At 37.1% G+C, this 17874-nt stretch overlaps 1 protein-coding gene across 2 annotated transcripts in view; it reads left to right on the top strand.

The window, feature by feature from the left end:
• The first annotated feature begins 832 nt into the window (after positions 1 to 832).
• Positions 833 to 17874, top strand: part of ccdc18 (coiled-coil domain containing 18) — a 30779-nt gene continuing 13737 nt past the window's right edge. For both annotated transcript variants that reach the window (XR_015097238.1, XM_086096479.1), the window contains exons 1-20: positions 833 to 1287; positions 1936 to 2097; positions 2550 to 2656; positions 4561 to 4689; positions 4826 to 4922; positions 5731 to 5852; positions 5935 to 6223; positions 6360 to 6447; positions 7620 to 7837; positions 7995 to 8105; positions 9525 to 9656; positions 9787 to 9921; positions 10006 to 10083; positions 11409 to 11525; positions 12390 to 12557; positions 14261 to 14403; positions 14950 to 15113; positions 15720 to 15933; positions 16535 to 16634; positions 16726 to 16857. Coding sequence is in view for 1 of the 2 variants with exons in the window: in XM_086096479.1 (XP_085952605.1) it covers positions 1966 to 2097; positions 2550 to 2656; positions 4561 to 4689; positions 4826 to 4922; positions 5731 to 5852; positions 5935 to 6223; positions 6360 to 6447; positions 7620 to 7837; positions 7995 to 8105; positions 9525 to 9656; positions 9787 to 9921; positions 10006 to 10083; positions 11409 to 11525; positions 12390 to 12557; positions 14261 to 14403; positions 14950 to 15113; positions 15720 to 15933; positions 16535 to 16634; positions 16726 to 16857 (2676 nt within the window). In the remaining variant the exon portion in view is untranslated. The remainder of the gene's footprint in view (positions 1288 to 1935; positions 2098 to 2549; positions 2657 to 4560; positions 4690 to 4825; positions 4923 to 5730; positions 5853 to 5934; positions 6224 to 6359; positions 6448 to 7619; positions 7838 to 7994; positions 8106 to 9524; positions 9657 to 9786; positions 9922 to 10005; positions 10084 to 11408; positions 11526 to 12389; positions 12558 to 14260; positions 14404 to 14949; positions 15114 to 15719; positions 15934 to 16534; positions 16635 to 16725; positions 16858 to 17874) is intronic.

Genomic DNA, 17874 nt, shown 5'->3' with positions numbered 1-17874 from the left:
CTTTTATCACTCAGTTCCTTAGACCCCAATATTAGATTTGGCAGTGGCATCTTTTGTTTAATTACAGTTATAATTCTTGGGTAAAAAATATACAAGTTTCTTCCTGTAAACATCATTAAACATGTAATTTATACATGTATTTAATGCAAGTTGTAAAATGTCTGAAGTCCTCTTGTTTATGTTTAACAAATTAAAACATAATAAATCATGCTGTTTCTACTAAGTACTGTCCCAAATGTTCTCCAATTTCGATACTGTAAATGTATAGGATCGAGAAACGTTTCTTGGGAGGAGCAATATGGCGGCCTTGCAGCTTCAAAATTCTTGGCCTATCGGCTATCCATCCAGTCATATATTCAGATCAGTGTTTAGAACCTAAAGTGAGCAGTAAACCATACTTGATTAAAAAAGTTAGTAGTTACTTATGTGCGCTGGTTTAAAGAAAGAAAAGTAAAAAAATAAAATTAAAAAAATGTCATGTTAACGGTAGTGTTTTTCATGAATATTTTCTGTTTCTATGAGATGCTAATCCTGAATTATGTCCCAAACGGCATAGATTTTTGGGACATTGATTATTTCTTTCTTTTGAAACATGAGCCAAAGTTTTAGTTAGTGTTATGTCTGAAAACCAAAAGCGGCGTTTAAATCTGTTTTCAAGTTTGTTATTTTTGGAAAGGATGTCCTCCCTGTTTCCACGATTACAATTGGCTATTTCATTCTTTCGCCACTGTTCGCATGTGTTGGTTAGCAGACGCCTCTACCAATCATTGTGCATTATCGTTTGTCTTCATCCAATCACGAAAGAATTTTAAAAACATGGGCGGAGACAACTTGTTCAAGTTTTTGGTGGCTAATGCTAAGACAGCAATTCATACGGAATGAGAATACACATTCGAATTAAAGGGTGTGTTTTTTTTTAAACAGCAGAACAATTAACACCAATATAATACTCAATTTATTAACATGGCTAAGCTGGTTTGGTTGATTTAAGCTTTAACAGACCGCAGCGACGTTACATCTCTCAGCTAGCCACCTGTTGATTAGCAACCATCGTTGTTTACTTTTAGCTTGCTAACATGTTACCAACTCGTTGACAGTTATGCATCGTATATTCTTGTAAGTGTTCAACAAGTACCACTATGGAGAAGCCGACAGTTTACCACTGTAAAAGTTGTTGATCACCTAACTAGTTGCATGTAGCCATATCTTGCCCAGAATGCGATGACGGTGGTTTAACCGACTAGACACTTTTGATGAGTCTGCTGAGACGTGAGGGACATCAACTGGGTGAGTCCACGACATAGACAATTTAAGTTGCACGAAAGTCGTACCTAAATGGTATTGTTCGAGACTTCTATTTTGTAAACTGATGGACTTGATCATGTAGTTTTATTTCCATTTAAGATTGTGTGTGTGTGCGTGCGTGTTTTCCTCCTCAAATCATTACTGATCCACACTTGGCTCTGCCTTTATCCTTTGTTCCAGTGTTTATCAACTTTTATTGAGCGAAGTCACATAATTTGCAGTAAAAACAATCTCACGGAGCTCTACCAAATAATGACGACCTCATCTCAATGTACTTGCAAATTTATGTACAGGTATTCTTCTGTTGAATGGAAACAGATGGATAAACAGGTCAATTCTAACATCTTCTGCCATCTAGTGGAAGATCATTTAATGATTCAACCTGTCACATTACATCGCTGCCATTAATAACGCCATAATAATTTTTGGCCCTGTTAAGTGAAACTAGATCATTTTGCCGGGTACACTTTGACCCTCCGCTAATTTCTTACTACTACTACTACTACTACTACTACTACTACTAATCTACATTGACAAGAAATAGTAACTAACTGGTGCAACAAATAATCCACTATCAAAACGAACACAGAAACACTTCTTTAATTCACGCATGTGTCTATGCTTATCCAGTCTGGCTTAGCTCATGTCGTCGTCCATGAGATGGAGTCTATTTCTGTGAAGCGAAAAATGGGTTATACACGGCAAGAAAATGCCCGCCTTGCCATGCAGGATGTTCAGCTCAGCACTAACCTGGAAGCTACACCGTATGAACTCCTATCCTCCAGCTCTCAGGTAAAACAGCCGGCCCGATGCATACAAAGACATTATTTAATTCATGCATCTAGTATCTTTTTTCTCTCTCCATACAGTTTCTGATAGAAGCGAAATAAATAAGCTGTTTGAATCTCATGTATTCCGTGGATATTGGTATGCAAAGGCAAAAATATGCAGCATTCGTTCAGTAGTGACAAGGGTAATCAAACCATAGATGACTACAGATGGAAATAATTCTGCTAAATCTGGTGCAAGCAGCGTCTTTTGATATTGAAATATATACATCTATATGTGTATGATTGTACAAAACACAGATTGTCCACAAACCCCCACCCCTCAGAAAAAACACAATATAAATAATTTACTGTTATGTCGATTAATACATGTTTTACAGTATTTCCGATCTAGGATATATATTGTTACAGTTGTCGCACAACTTTTGTTGTAATAATGGACATTTTCTTTTTCAGGGCCACCTGCGATGCTCCACTGGGTGGTCTGTTAACAATGTATCAGTCAGGAATAATCAGATTTTGCATCTTGAAACTGAGGTGGACACCAAAGCTAAAGAACTCAAGTAAGTCATGACATATGTACATTATATTGCCCCAATTGACACATACTGTAGTATGTTGTATATTTTTTGTGTGTTTTTAATGTACCGTTAATCTCATAAAGGGATTTTGAAGGATTAACTATATGTAATAAATGTCATTATGCAAAGCCAGGTGGCATAATTCATAAATATATTGATTATGCTGCTGTATTATTGGTTCTATGGTTTGCTCTCCCACAAAGAATAGCTTTTGGACTCTAAATTTAGTAGTTTAGTGGCTTGGTGCTGTTTATTTACTCAACTGCATAGACTACCAGGTGTTTATTAAGTGCAAGACTTTTATCACGAGAGAGTCCTTTATTGGATCGAAAGCTTTATTGTGGTCTATCCATCTATTTTCTATAGCATTTGCCCTTATTAGGGTCACAGGTAGCGGTATAGAAAATGAATAGGTGGATTTTTTCCATTATAAATTAATTACGTTAATACAGAATAGTGTACTTGTATATTAGATTGTTATATTATATCCCCTGTCAATCATTTAAGGGTGTTATTTAATCATATTTATTATACTGATTTAAATCCTTCCAAGGATCCAATTTACACCCTGCGGTATATTATTGTATGTATTTTTGTATCAGAATAAGACCACACACCATGTTTTCCCCCAATCCTTATTAGCTGTTTTACTGCCACATGTTATCCAAAAAACAACCCAGACAGTGCCAGCTGATTTCAAACATTTTAACTCATCTTTCAAAGCAAACAGAATATTGTGTACTTTTACTACCTAAACATGCTGGCGTACCAAATGAAAGATCGCGTTCCATTTTTTGAATTTAAAAAAGTATGTTTCTACTTTATTCAGTTCTTTAGTAATCACCATTTGAAAATAGGTAATTTGAGTGACATTGAGCGAAAATTGAAAAGATAATAAGAAAAGAAGCTTTTTGTGAAAATATATATTTTCTGCACAACAGTGACTTTGACACTAATATTTTTTGTTCAGTGACGCTCTGTGAATTAGATTTAATGTGACAAAGACTTTGATCATTCACGTCATCCTTGAAAACGTTCCTCATATCAATCTGTTTCACTGCAATTGCATACACCGGCAGAACATTGAAAAGAGATACAATGCTGCCATCTGTTGGCCATAGTTAGTGGCTGTTTTTTGATTTCACAAGCACATTGACCAGGCAGCTCTGCACAACACTTTGCACTGTCCATTGAGAAAAAAAACACAGTAAACGTTAATTAACGTTTTTGGCGGCATTCATTTGGATTTCAATAAACGTTATTAAACGTTTTTGGCGGTAAAGAGTTAGTTTTCAAGTGAGTCTTGAAGTACCAGATTTTCCGTGGGACTGTCATTGTACCACACTGAATACAGTAATAAATTATGCTTTGATGATTGAAGCATCTAAATGAATTCAGGGGGCGGGGTTCAAGCCATGGCTTCACCCCATCAGCCCTTTTTTCCGATGTGCAAATGATGTGATCTGGGAAATCTGTTGTAATAATATGTCCGGAGGGGGGGAAGGGAAGGGGGTGAATACAGCAGCCTGAGCAGCGTCAAACTCTACAATAAATACCAGCTTTACCGATGCCATACATTATTAGTCATTGTAAAGGTAATTACATATTAGTTAGGAGTAGATGGGGAAAAGGAAAGGCAATCCATACCCCCCCACCCATTATTTTCAAAGCGTGTGTTGCAATCTGAGATAGATTAGAGCGTGGAGTGTATTAGAAAAACGATTAAATCTGGTATTATTACATATTTGTCAAGTGTCAACAGTTGCATCTAAATATGATCTCATATTTGAGGGCTCATGAGTATTTTTTTGTATTGCTTTCTTTTTTAACGTCATGTTTCATAAAGTGTTTAAAACTTTGAGTTATATTTATTATTGTGTGTTTAGGGCGGCAGAGCTGAGGGCAGAGCGTTGCCAGGAGGAAGCGGCACACAGTGACATCATGATAACGACTCTGACGGAGAAACTAAACAGTCTCAGAGAAGAGCTGGCCAGCAAGGCCGCTCTGGCCAAAAGGTAACAGGGCCTTTATCAACAATGTTGATATTTCAGTTTTGTCATTTGATTTGGTTGAATGCATTTGTGTGCTGTGTAAAAAAAAACCCACAATGAAGACTATTGCATGCTGCATGTTTTGTCCAATTTTTAACAGAGCGGAGCAACAAAGAAACCAAGCACTCGAAAATGCAGAGAAACTCAAAGAAGCTTTCAAAGAGTACAAGGCCACCGTTGGCATTAAATTTCAAAAGGTAATATTTTTTTTTTTTGTCAGACACAGTGGAACCTCTGAGGTTGTCCATGGAAATAATGTGTTCCGGGGTGAAACTGCTGCCTTTTTAAAACCTCTAGTCACTGTACAGCAAGTCTTTTCTAAAGTATAATTTTAACATTCTATGATTGCAACACAATTGATGCGTTAATCCTTAGTGTCATGAGATTTTCGAGTGATAGTTGGACATAAGTTTTCTTGTGACTTTTGAGGCAAATTTGTTGTTTAATTTCTCAATTAAATACAATATTTAGCTTTAGAATGTTTGAAATTGGCAGTTTCTCTATTCTGCATGTAAAAAAATGAAAAGAAGAAGAATAGTTTAGAGCAGTATTGTCCAAAATTAAGTGCAGTGACAACTTGCTCTACAGTTTTGTATTGGCCCGCCTCCTATCCTTAAAGTTCAACTGTTGAAAGATAGATAACAGACATTTTTTTAATGTTTAAAATAAAAATAGATAAAGTCACTTTTTATTTAAGATACCACGCTGTAATTAGAAAAAAAATTGTCAGTTTAAGTTTTTTCAAATTAAGAAAAAGTAATACCTTCTAACTTTTTACTTTGTGAATGATAACACCAAGTTCAGATTTAAACTGTTTTATTTAAATGTTTCCACTGCTTGGAATTATTTTTGCTTGCACTTTAGTGAAATGGTTTTAGCATGTTTCATAAACTCAAGGTGACATGGACTCTTCCTTGCATTTTTCTGTTTGTTGCCCACAGTAGAAACAATTTGGCCATCCATGGCCCTAAAGCAATCAAAAGAATCATTGTGTCTTCATTCTAGGTGATGGAGAATGAAATCAAATTAAAAGAGAACCTGGTTGAATGTGATCGAGAAAAAGACGACTTGGAACGTAAGTGTTCGGCGTTGGAGAGGGAAAAAGCGGATCAGAGTCATACAATCAGGTTTGCATTAGAACGCCGCTAGCTTTGTTCCTGGCATGAATTTTGCCAAGTCATTATCATGACTTCATCATGGGCCTCACAGCCAGCTAAAGGAGGACGTGAGGCAGGCAAAGACTTCTGCCGCTGAGTTTTCAGACCTCCAGGCCCAGTTGGAGGATGCCAAGCGGCGGAGCTCAGACCTCCGGAGTCAGCTGACGGAGCGCAGTGCTGAATGCAGGGAGCTGGTTTCTCTGCGCAAGGAACTGGAAGACCTGCGCACTCTGACCAAAAACCAGGAGGTGTGCCTGGCCCAGAGCCACAGAGCAGCTCAGCAGAGCCAAGCAGAAGCCGCCAGCCTGGAGGCCATATTATCTCTGCTGCATCTCCGAGAGGTGGGGAGATACTTCATTTACGTCTCACACGAGTTTCCTTATTTCATAACTAATTTGTTGATTATGGTGCACAAAGCAATGCTAATTTGTTTGCCTCAGACGATGCACATGGCATAATGTGTTTACTGTATATTAGGATGCTGTTGGACCATTGTGTGTCAGGCCCTGCACCCTGCCCCCAGTGGACTATTCAACAGCTGCACAAATGCTGAAGCTGAAACCCGGTACAGTGTGCCTGTGAAACATTCTCCTTTCATCGGCATTTTTATATAAGGTTCATGAAAAGACTGTTAAAAACAATGTTCTAAAGAGTAATACGTCGTCATGCATCTTTATTCTGCACTTCCACCCATCCATATTCTATACTGCTTATCCTCAATGGAATTGCAGGTGAGCTACACTTTTGTCGGGAGGTGGAGTACACTCTGGACTGGTTGCCAGGCAACCAATTTTTACTCCCATAAGCGCAATTTTGAGCAGGGGTGGGCCATGTACGTTCTGGGGGACGCATACGGCGTATTCTGTTCTTTAATCCGGTCCTCTAAGCAGTTACTTAAGCAAGAGTCCTTTTTTTTTTTTACCCCTAAAATTGCTTAGTAAAAAAATATTTTTTTATTTAGTAAAAAAATACAAAACCATTTATTTCATTAAAAATTGTTGAATTAATTTAAATATTTTTAATTCACTTTAGCCTAATTTTTAATTCAGTGTAAAATTTACTTTTTAATTTAATTCAAATGTATTTTAAGATTTTTTTAATTTAATGTAAAATTTAATTTTGCATTTTAACTGCATCTCAATTGAATTTGTATTCGATTTTACTGTATATTGTACATACATAACATAATAATATATTTTAATATTTTTATTTATGATTAGTTACATATTTATAATGATTACTAATTAAATGTAAAGATAAAAATAAATTGATGAATTCGTTGAAATCATTTCTTATTGTCACATGTAAAATAAATAGAAACATTTATACAGTATACAGGTGTTCTCAACAAAAAATAGTTCCTTGTCTTTATACAGTAATTTCTCAATAATTAATTTAAAATATATTTTATGTACACAATTTATTATTATTATTATTAATGTAATATAAGTGTGGGCGTAATATACCGTACCACATTTGAAGAAATCAAGACATGATAATACAGGCAGAAACATAAAGCCAAGCTTTGTAGACTGAGTTTGTTACAAACATACACCTTTACTCAAAAGTACCTACCCTAATCAGTCAAGCAGCTTTTATTAAGCAGACTCATGGTCCATTAGAAAAGCACATGCACTACACAGTTTAAAAAAAAACATAACGGTATTAAGAAATAAACCGTCAATGTGGCATTCACATAATAAATGTCTGTCCTTCCTTCCATTCATTTCATTTCAGGCGAAGGTTACCAGCATCTATTACAAGTTCTTCGGATGAAGGAGGCCGAGCGGACTCAACAATGCAGCCTGGTCGAGAGACTTCAGGACCGCGTGAGCCGAGCCCAGGAGGAGATTTCGTCTCTGCAGACCTCCTTGGCCCAAAGATCTACTCACTACCAGAACCTCCAGACGGAGCTGATGGACAAATCCAACCAAGCCACGACTGCAGAGAAAGAAGTAACTCCACTTTCCTCTCTTTTTATTTCTACTTATGTTGGTCAAGTAGTAAATTTAACACTTCGCACACTTTGTAACCGTCCAAGTGGTTTCACAGTTTGACTTAAGAGCCTGTCAAAGATTTGTCGTTTGTTGATTGCTCTTTGTTTCAACTCAGCTAAAGAGGAAGAGCGCTCGAGTTGCTGCGCTGGAAAAACAGTTACAGGAGAAAACGTCCGCTTTCAGTCAGGCTGCATTGAAGAATACCGAGCTAGATAACCTGCTGCAGGTACAAAACAAACCCGTCTTCCAATGCCTTCACAGTACAGCGGTCCTTTAAGATACAAGTTTAACTACTTTTTTTTTCCTTGACCATGCTTGTACATCAAAAGACTTGACTTCCAAATCATCTTTCCCTTTGAAATAAATGATTCAATTGCTGTTCTCAATCCTGCTACTTGGGTCTCCTCTAACCTCATGATCCACAAGTGAGTGACGGCAAACTAATGTTATATGCGGTATATCAGGTCACGACACGTTTTTTTTAAACTTATTCACTGCCATAAATTCATTAAAAAAAAAAAAGATTATAAAAAAATTAGGCGATTAAAACTTTTAATTGTAATTAATTGCATGACTTCACTAGTTAACTCACGATTAATCACATCTGTTCTAAATGTACACAAAAAAAAATTCTAGGTTTTCATACTCTTGTTAACAAAAGTGGGGGGGAAATGTTAAACTTAAAGAAATAGTTTAAATTAATTTTTGACGTTTATAGCCGTCAATGTCAGTGAATGAAAAAAATAAAATAAAATAAGAAAAGATAAAAAATTCGGGGGCGTCAGGCAATTAAAGTTTTTTTATCGTACTTAATTGCATGACTTCACTAGTTAACTAGCGATTAATCACAAATGTCATATCTGTTCTAAATGTGCAATAAAAAAAACCATTCTAGGTTTTCATACTCTTGTTAATAAAAGTGGAAAAAACATGTTAAACTAATAGAAATAGTTAAAATGAATTTTTAAAGTTTATAGCCGTCAATGGCAGTAAATGAGTTTAAAAAAATATTTTATTAAATTTTCTTGAAAACTACTTGGGTGGTGGCCAATTTACTTGGGTGGCCCGCCCAAGTATTAACATGGTGTGGGAAACACTGTAATATTATTTTGAAGAAAATTGTTGGGTTGACTTCACCTTTAAAAATGTGTGCCTGTGAGTAATGTGTAAAAGTTGTCTGTCTACATGTCCCCTCCCCCCGCCAACCAGGAAGAAGAAAATATTAACAGATTAAAAAAAAAATAATAATAATACTAGAGTTATAAAGAACTTACTGAATAATTTATTTCAGTAATTCAATTTAAAAAGTGAAACTTGTATATTACATTGATTCACTACGCAGATTGAAATATTTTATTTTGTTATACCTTAAATGCTTACACCTAACAAATGCCTTCAATTCCTCATTTAAAAAAAATACTATTACACAACAATCAAAATAACTTACAAAATAGGAATTAGATAAGTAGTTCTCTATTGGTATAATGAATCAAAATGTGTTTCATTTTGCTACGATTTTATAATTCATCAAAATTCGCTTCAACAAGCTTGAGAATATCGCCAACAAAGAATTAAGGTTATGAAGATACATTTTTGCTGCCTACATCCATATGTTCTTTGTTCTGTTTTCTTGTAATTAATGCAGGAGAAGACCAGCACTCTTCAGCTCTACCAAACACTGATGAACAAAAAACAAAGAGAGTACCAGCAATCTTTGGAGAAGACTAAACTATCACAAAGTCAGCGATGCACCGAGCAGCAGCACAGAATAGACATGGTGACTTCAATTTACATCTGTGCTTTTTTTTCTTGTAGTCTGATAAAAAAGTGGTATTGAACATCCCATATTTTAATCGACTAATTGAAACAAAACTACAAATAAAGTGGCTGTGTTCTCACGCTTGCAGCTGCAGCTCTCTGTGGACGAAGCTCATTCTCGGGTGTTAGAGATGGAGCAGGAGCTGGGTTCCCTCCAGAGAGAAAAAGATGAGGCGCAGGCTGCGGCTTCACAACTGCAGACCTCCGTACAACAACTCACTCAGGTAAGGCCTCTTGCTAAGCAAACGGTAGTTAACACTATTTTATAATATAAGTGAATGAGTGGATGCATTTTGCGTTACTTCCAGGAGAAGCAGATTGAAGCAAGACACAATGAGGAGTTACTCCGGAGTTTAAAAGAGCAGGCAGCCGAGTCTGCCACCAAGGTCAGGGGAACAACATTCTACAACACATGACTAATCTCTGACCTTGGAGATGAACTAGAACAGACATTGCAGACACACTCGCACACATGCATGCAGTTTTAAGGATGAATGGACAAAATCAAAAAACAATCTTATAGAGTGGAGAATAATTTCTTTCATTTTCTCATCCTGGTGTAATGTCCATTCCATATGTCGAAATAAGTGCTTATAATAGTTTCAAGGTGTAGACAACACAACTGATAGTTGAACATTTTCTTTATATTTACAAACAATATATTTCCCACAATGTTTATAATAGGAGACGTATGCACTTTTATTACAATTTAAAGCAGTTCTTAGCTATTTTAATGAAAAGTTTTGTGACATTCATCATCAAATTACACAGATGATAAAAAATTTTAAGCACCCTTAATATACATTTGTCACACTAGTTGCAAATACTATTATAGTTATTAACTGATTCGCTGCCATTGATGGCTATATACGTCAAAAATTCATTTGAACTATTTATATTAGTTTAACATTTTTTCCACTTTTGTTAACAAGAGTATGAAAACCCCCCAAATTTTTTTGGGTACATTTAGAACAGATGTAAAATTTGTGATTAATCGTGAGTTAACTATTGAAGTCATGCGATAAATTATGAAAATTTTTAATCATCTGACACCCCTAATTTTTAATAATCTTTTCTTCTTTTTTATTAATTAAAAAAAGTAATTTTATTTTTTTAAATAAACTTAAATTTTTTCTTTAAAAAAAAAGATTATTAAAAATTAGGGGCATCGGGCAATTAATTTTTAATCATAATTAATCGCATGTCTTCACTAGTTAACTCACGATTATTCATCAATTTTATACCTGATTCTAATTGTACAATAAAAAAAAACTAGGTTGTTAAATGTTAAACTAATAAAAATAGTTAAAATGATTTTTTTACGTCTATAGCCGTCAGTGGCAGTGAATGAGTTAACAACCAAGTTCAAGTTGCTAATTTATATTAACAATCACTTTGTCCCTCTGACCCTTCAAGTGACTATTTCTCAAAAAAAAGCGATAAGCAACAAATCCAAAGACCTATGTGACGTTACTGGAGACTTCCAGAGACTCTTAAGACTTTTTCCAGAGCATGAGATGTTCATAAATGGTGCTTGTGTGAAGCCACCAGTGGCTAATTGATGTCGCAATTCAGCAAAAAACAGATTCATTTCAGAGGGGATACCAATAGATTGACTGGGTGGTAGAAAATCCAGTTTTCCAACATAAGTCTCCTTTTAAAAATTGCAAATTTTAAGTGTTGACTTTTTTTTTCTATGTGCATGTGACAGGTGTGTGAGCTCCAGTCGTCTCTGTCAACCTGCCGAGAGGAGCTGACGTGGCATCTTCAGCAGATGGAGGACATGAAAAAGAGCTATGAGTCCGAGCTGCAGAGATCCAAAGACCAGGTACAAAGACGGAGCTAGGGCTGAATCATTTTCAAAAATTTCAATTTTATTTTTCCACTCAATGTTGCGATTATGATTTAATTAGTGCTGTCAAAGTTAAAGCGTTAACTGATGAATTAATCACAAAAAATATCGCATTGATTATGAATTAACGCAGATTAATCGCACTATTAATTTTGACCATGTGTTACCCTTTAGCGTGACAGCGGATGGCTACGTTTAAGGTAGCACAGGTTGTGTTTGAGCAATAAACATAAATACATGCATTAAAGTAAAGCATTTAATAAATGTTTGCATATTACATTTAGAATATTTGTTCATGTCAAAATATTGGGGTCATTTTTTTTCCATTTTAAATTATGCGAGTAATTAATTGATTAGAAAAAGAGGAGGATGAGCGTGTGCAGTGGGTCAAAAAAATGTTGTAGACATCCTCATAAAATGTCAAAAGAATTAACACATAACTAGTGCTCTTCAAATTTGGCGGGGGGAAAATGTTGATTAAAAAAGCCTCTTTTATTAAGCGATTGACTGTGATTAATAAAAATTTTACGATGTGATTAATCAGAAATTTAATCGTTTGACGGCTTTAGATTTAATATGAGATTTTTTTCCCATGGTCCTCATTTCATGTATTTTTTTTTTAAATAAACACAAGCAGTTATTTTTATCTGTATTACAATCAACATCAGATTTATTATACTTATGTAAATGTTTTTATGATGTAATGTGTGTCTTGGCTCAATAATGGTTAGAAAACAGTAATGGGCTGTTGGTGTTCATGTAGAATGAGGTAGAGAATCTCTGATCGTCTGCTCTGCTTAATCGCTCATCGTCATCCTGCCCCCCCCCCCCCCCTTTCAGGTGTTTTCACAGCAGGAAAAGCTTCACAGTGTCACTCGGGTGGCTCAGAGCTCCAGTGAGCAAAACCTGCAGCTTCAACTTTCTCTGCAGGAGCAGCAGACAATGCTGACTGAGAGCACGGCCCGCATCGCTGAACTGGAGGAGAGCCAGAGTCAGCTGGAGCAACAGGTGAGTGCAAAAATGCTGGATTAGTTGTCAACTGTTTAATGCTCACTGTTAGAATTTAGCGAGCTGTCCAAATTTGCTAGTACAGTGTTCTGCACGCTCGCTATTTCTCAGATGTATTATGGGATCATTTCTTATGGGCTTTAACAGTATACTCACTATTTGAATGCCCTCGCATGTGGGAAAGGAGAGCCACGGTCGCTGGCAGCTTGACTCCTGCTCACCCTGCGAACCTAGTGAGGAAAGGTGGCATAGAAAGTGGACGCTTGAATCGATGTTTTCACGGTTGTGTCTAATGGAGTGTTTGGCATGTCACGCTATTTCTACATTTCACTGACAACTTTATAAACCCATGATCATTCTCTCAGATTTTGTTTTGAAAAGACGCCGTATACTTACGTAAAGTAAAACCGAAGCACCTCATGAGCACGGATTTTTGCCAAATACTTGAATTACATAATATGTCATAAATGTATAACCCACGGTGATTGTGGTCTGACTAGCAAATAGATGACCTAGCCGCTGAAGTGGTGTGTCCGTGAACGAGAGCTCTCAAGGCTTGAATCTGCAAGAAATAACTAAGCAATGCTTGCAGGGGATAAGCAGATGAATCTTGTGATCACATAAAAAGTGTTTTTAGCTCGTAACTTTGTGTCCCCACTCTCAAGACAATGTTGTCCATTCAGTACGCTGAGCTTTACTTAGTTGAACCAAGAGTTCTTATCAGGATGAGTAGCTAAGCGCTAGCAAGACCATTGGCACAATATTAGGGATGGTGTTAGAATTCGATTGAGACAACATGTTCTAAACTTGATATTTTAAATGTGTATATATATATATATATATATATATATATATTTGGGCTGTGCAGACATTATTGGACAAGAAATTATCAGACAGTATTTATTTCATGACGTAGTGTTCGCACAGAGACAAGTTATGCTACTGTTAGCACGTACAATGACTCTAGAAAGTATTAATGTTTCACTTTCCGTATTAATGTTTCAAATAACAGACGAATGGACGCTGCAATTAATTCTGTTCTCTCAGAATTACTCATCGTTTCCTTGTTGAATTTGAACAGTGAGAGGCGCTTCGTGCATTTTTATCTGGTTAAGCACGATAATATTTAATTCATGTGAATTGTGAAGGCACTGATCATGTTAATGATTTCTCACAATAATTAGGAAACTGAGATGCAACACTTTATTAAAATAAATCTCTGCTAGTGTTTACATTAGCAAATTATCACCTTTACAGCATTCCTAGAAAATCACAATGTCCCATTGTGATTTTCTAGGAATGCCTAGGCTACCCGGTGGGCGTGACCTCTGCTGTAATATCATGAAATGTGGGAACATTTGAATGCACTGTTCATCCGTTGGACTGACTTTGCCTTCATCACTTTGGTAAATGTATCCATTACTGCTAAAAGACATTTCAATGCTTGATGGGACATTGTGATTTCCTAGGTATCTTGTAGAAGTAATCGTTTGAAAATGGTAAGACTTACAGAGATTCTATTTCCTACTTTGTTAAATTATTGTTGATACATATTGTAGGAAGTCGAGGTTTTACATGACAGCAGTTCCACGTTTTGTGTGACTTTAGAGCTGCGTCTTTCCCCCTACGTCTGGCGGAATTCTAAATAGGGCAACCATAGTGGGAGCAACATAAAATGGCACTTTGTACAATCTTGTATGTAGGTGTCCACGCTGGAATATCAGCTGGAGCGAGCTCGAGCGGCTCTGCATGATGAGGTGAAGACCAGACGGGAAGACAATGTGGGGAAGGACAAGGACTTACATGACGTGAAGGAAAAGACCACTCAGCTGTCTGAGATGCTCAAGTAAGAACAGCAGTGCCGTCGCACCAGTAAATATAGCAAATTATTTCATCAGCAGCTTGTTTTGCATGTGTCACCCCCCCCCCCCCCCCCATCATAAAAGCTAATATCATTTAGGTAAGATGTTTCCTTCAGTTATATGTGGGCCCGTTTGTGTCTTATGATTACACCACATCCAGCAGTAGGCGTGACACAGCCCCTCTTGCTCTGCCTCTCGCATCCAGAAAATACGTTTGAGTATATAAGTGAGGAGCCGCTTTGGTTTAAAGACATTTTTTTCTGCTGGATGGTGACTTTTTAAAAAGCTCAGAGAAAAATCCCCCTTTTTTTTTGTGTCACATGAAGAATTTTTGTTGCTTTCCTAACAAAAGCAGAGGGTTCTCTTTGAAACAAAAATGGGTGCTGTGCTCATGATAAGGTGAGACGAGTAAGACTCAATGTGTTGCATTTTATCCAATGCCTTGTTCATGTTTGTGATTTTTATATCAAATTTTGCGTGGAACAAAAATACTCATGATTAGAACCTGGCTATTTTTCATATTCTTCAAGCCAAGTGACAAAAGATGCGAAAAAGTACGAAGTGGAGCTTATGTCTAAAGAGTTGGAGCTGCAGAGTCTGCGGAAGGACGTCACCGTCAAGACAAGTCAGATCAGCCTCATGGACAAGAACCTGCAGCAAACGAGGAGCCTGCTTGAAAACAAGAATGACTTGGGTAAGACAAATACACTCAACCCACATTCATCATCACGGATTTGCTCCAGATGTAAAATCTCTAATGACACTGTAGACAAGAATCGTTTTATTTTATTTTATATATTTCAACTTTCCCGCACGCTTTTTCCGCCACACGCCATACCTTATACTGTAATGCCATTACATGTGGGCAAGGAGAGACAGTCACCGATGCACTTAGCAAATACAAAACAAAGACTCTAAGACTCTAACAGTACTACAGTGTGTGTGTGTGTGTGTGTGTATGATTTTTTTGCTTAATTACACTTGGTAAAACCAATTTATTTCTTGGTTTTGTCTATTAAGTTTTTTACATTTTACAATTCAGTGCTATTAGTTTTCTTTATTACAGACAGTTTTCAGGGACTAGAGTGGCTTAATTTTAACTCATTTGAATCGGGAAAATTGATTTGATAGGATTAAATTGAGCTTGGTCACATAAAAAACAACAACTTGTAAGTGAATATACTTCTGTACTGTAAACAATCAATATCATCCACAGATTTGCTAGCTATAGCAGGCATATTGTTTTTCAATCGAAAAGTCTATCTTCTGCTCACGATTTCCTGCTCCCGTCCGTCTGCAGTCGTAGACCTGGAGGAGAAGCTCCATCGCTGCGAGGCAGACAAGTACAACTGCGTCCAGAAGTTCCAGCTCCTCGAGGACCAGCTGCAGACGGTCCAGCAGGATCTGGCCGAGACTCTGACACAGCTCCAGTTGCTTAAAGACGTCCTGCAGAGGACCCAAACCATCGCTGACGAGCGGCAAGTGGAGGTTGAAAAACTGAGCATACGTCTTAGGTGAGGCCACGCCCACTCGTGAACTCTTCGACCGACGTGATGGAGTCATGCTGGGATCTCTCTTTCATTCATCCGTGTTTGAAACAATACCATATCATGAGAATTTTCTACTTTTATATCGAGAGTTTATATGACAACTGTGATGTAACGACGTCATGCATTTTTGTGTTTAATATAATGGTTGACATTTGAGGTGAAATATGTCTCTGTGTGACAAATGTGTCAATTTGATGGATCTCACTTTCCTTTTGTGACGTAATCATTTGCTCTTTCACGATGGTACATATCGTACCACTGATCTATAAAGCTGTTTTGTAACCTACTGCCTGCAGCTGCCGTATTGTACACTAAGCACTCCAGGGTACATACACTAACAATATAAAGATGTCACTGTACGATCGCAAGACTTCATTTCATTGGTCTTCACACGCTACGTTACATTCCGAGCATAAGCAAATCCCCTTATAAAAAAAAATAAAAACAATGCCATAAAAAGGACCATCTTATTTGCAGCGTACAACATGCATAACAAATATGACAAATATCAAATCTCTCATTAGAAACTTGTTCACAATCAACATGTGTGCGTGCGTGTTCACAGCGAGACCCAGACGGAGTTGGAAGAGAGAACTCATGAGGTTTTAGACATGGACTGTGCACTGACGGAAAGACAGGGGGAGCTCCAACAGAGAGCAACACTGGTACAAAATAAGCCTCGTGTGTGCGTATTGCGCCAGGTGAATTTCAGAGACATCGCTTTCACATGCTTCCGTTTCGCCGTCTGATCCTCAGCTGGGCCAGCTGGATGTGGCCATTCGGGAGCACAAGCAGGAGATGGAGATCAAGGTGAAGGCGCTGGAGCAAAGTCTGCAGGCCAAAGAGGAAGAGCTGAGAGACGCACAGAGGGACCTCGAGGAGACAAAGGTCAGGAACGGCACAAAGAGTTCACTCTGCTGCAAGGAATGCGTAAAGGGTCAATTCTTCATTTTGCATATCAAAAGGTTGTGAATTGTGCCATTCAACTCCGTGTTAGAGAGCAGCAAGTTGTGCCAAAAATACGAGAACATTTTAGAGATCAAATTAAGTCCACCCCGAAGGTTTATAGTGCACACATTTCACCCAAAAGCTCCCAAATGTTTGTGTTTGGGTACATCAGGGGACGTGAGCAACGTCATGTGAATAAGAACATAAACAGACCAAATCGGGTCACAATGTACCGCGTCTTCATTTGATAAGGAAATGTCCTCGGTTAAATTGAAAACGTACGGTACATGTGACAGCCGAGAGAGAGAACACTGAACAGAAGGAACAGTTGTTTTGTTGATAAATCTACAGCCCGATGGCAATACAGCTTTTGACTTTTGGATGATTTTTTTTTGGAAACATATTGGGGGTCTATCTAGAGATGGCGATTATGAGGGGGGGATAATGATCTCAATTATTTTGATTGATATCGAAATCACGATTATTAAAGCTGATTCATTGGTTTTGAAACTTAGCATTAATTCAACTAACAAAAGTCAGCGTTAAATAAGCACCAGAAAATAAATGACCAATTACCAGTATTAAATCAATAGCAATAATACATGAAATAATTAATTAAATACATAAATATTTGCTCTTCCTGCTGTGTGCATCTTGGCCTCTTCTTAGTGGTGCCGTGCATGCTTTGAGCACACATTTTACATGAAGAGAATAAGAGTAGAACAAACTAATTGTTCACATATTAGGAAGAATATATTGCTGGCGTCGGGGCGAAACCTCCTAAGTCACAATTTGGTCAAGTTGATATATATATATATATTTTTTTTAATCTACGGTATACTGTTGGTTGATGTACATGTGTGGCTGTTTTTTTTTTCTCCTACAAATTATTGACCAATCTAAAGTGTTGAAAACGGCTTGCTGTCTTTGATGAGACAATGTTAATGACTGAATAAA

Source organism: Leptonotus elevatus, chromosome 1 (genome assembly GCF_054856555.1).
Source record: "Leptonotus elevatus isolate MCC_2025b chromosome 1, RoL_Lele_1.0, whole genome shotgun sequence".
In the NCBI taxonomy this organism is placed as follows: Eukaryota; Metazoa; Chordata; class Actinopteri; order Syngnathiformes; family Syngnathidae; genus Leptonotus; species Leptonotus elevatus.
This window is presented reverse-complemented; position numbering and strand designations above follow the sequence as displayed.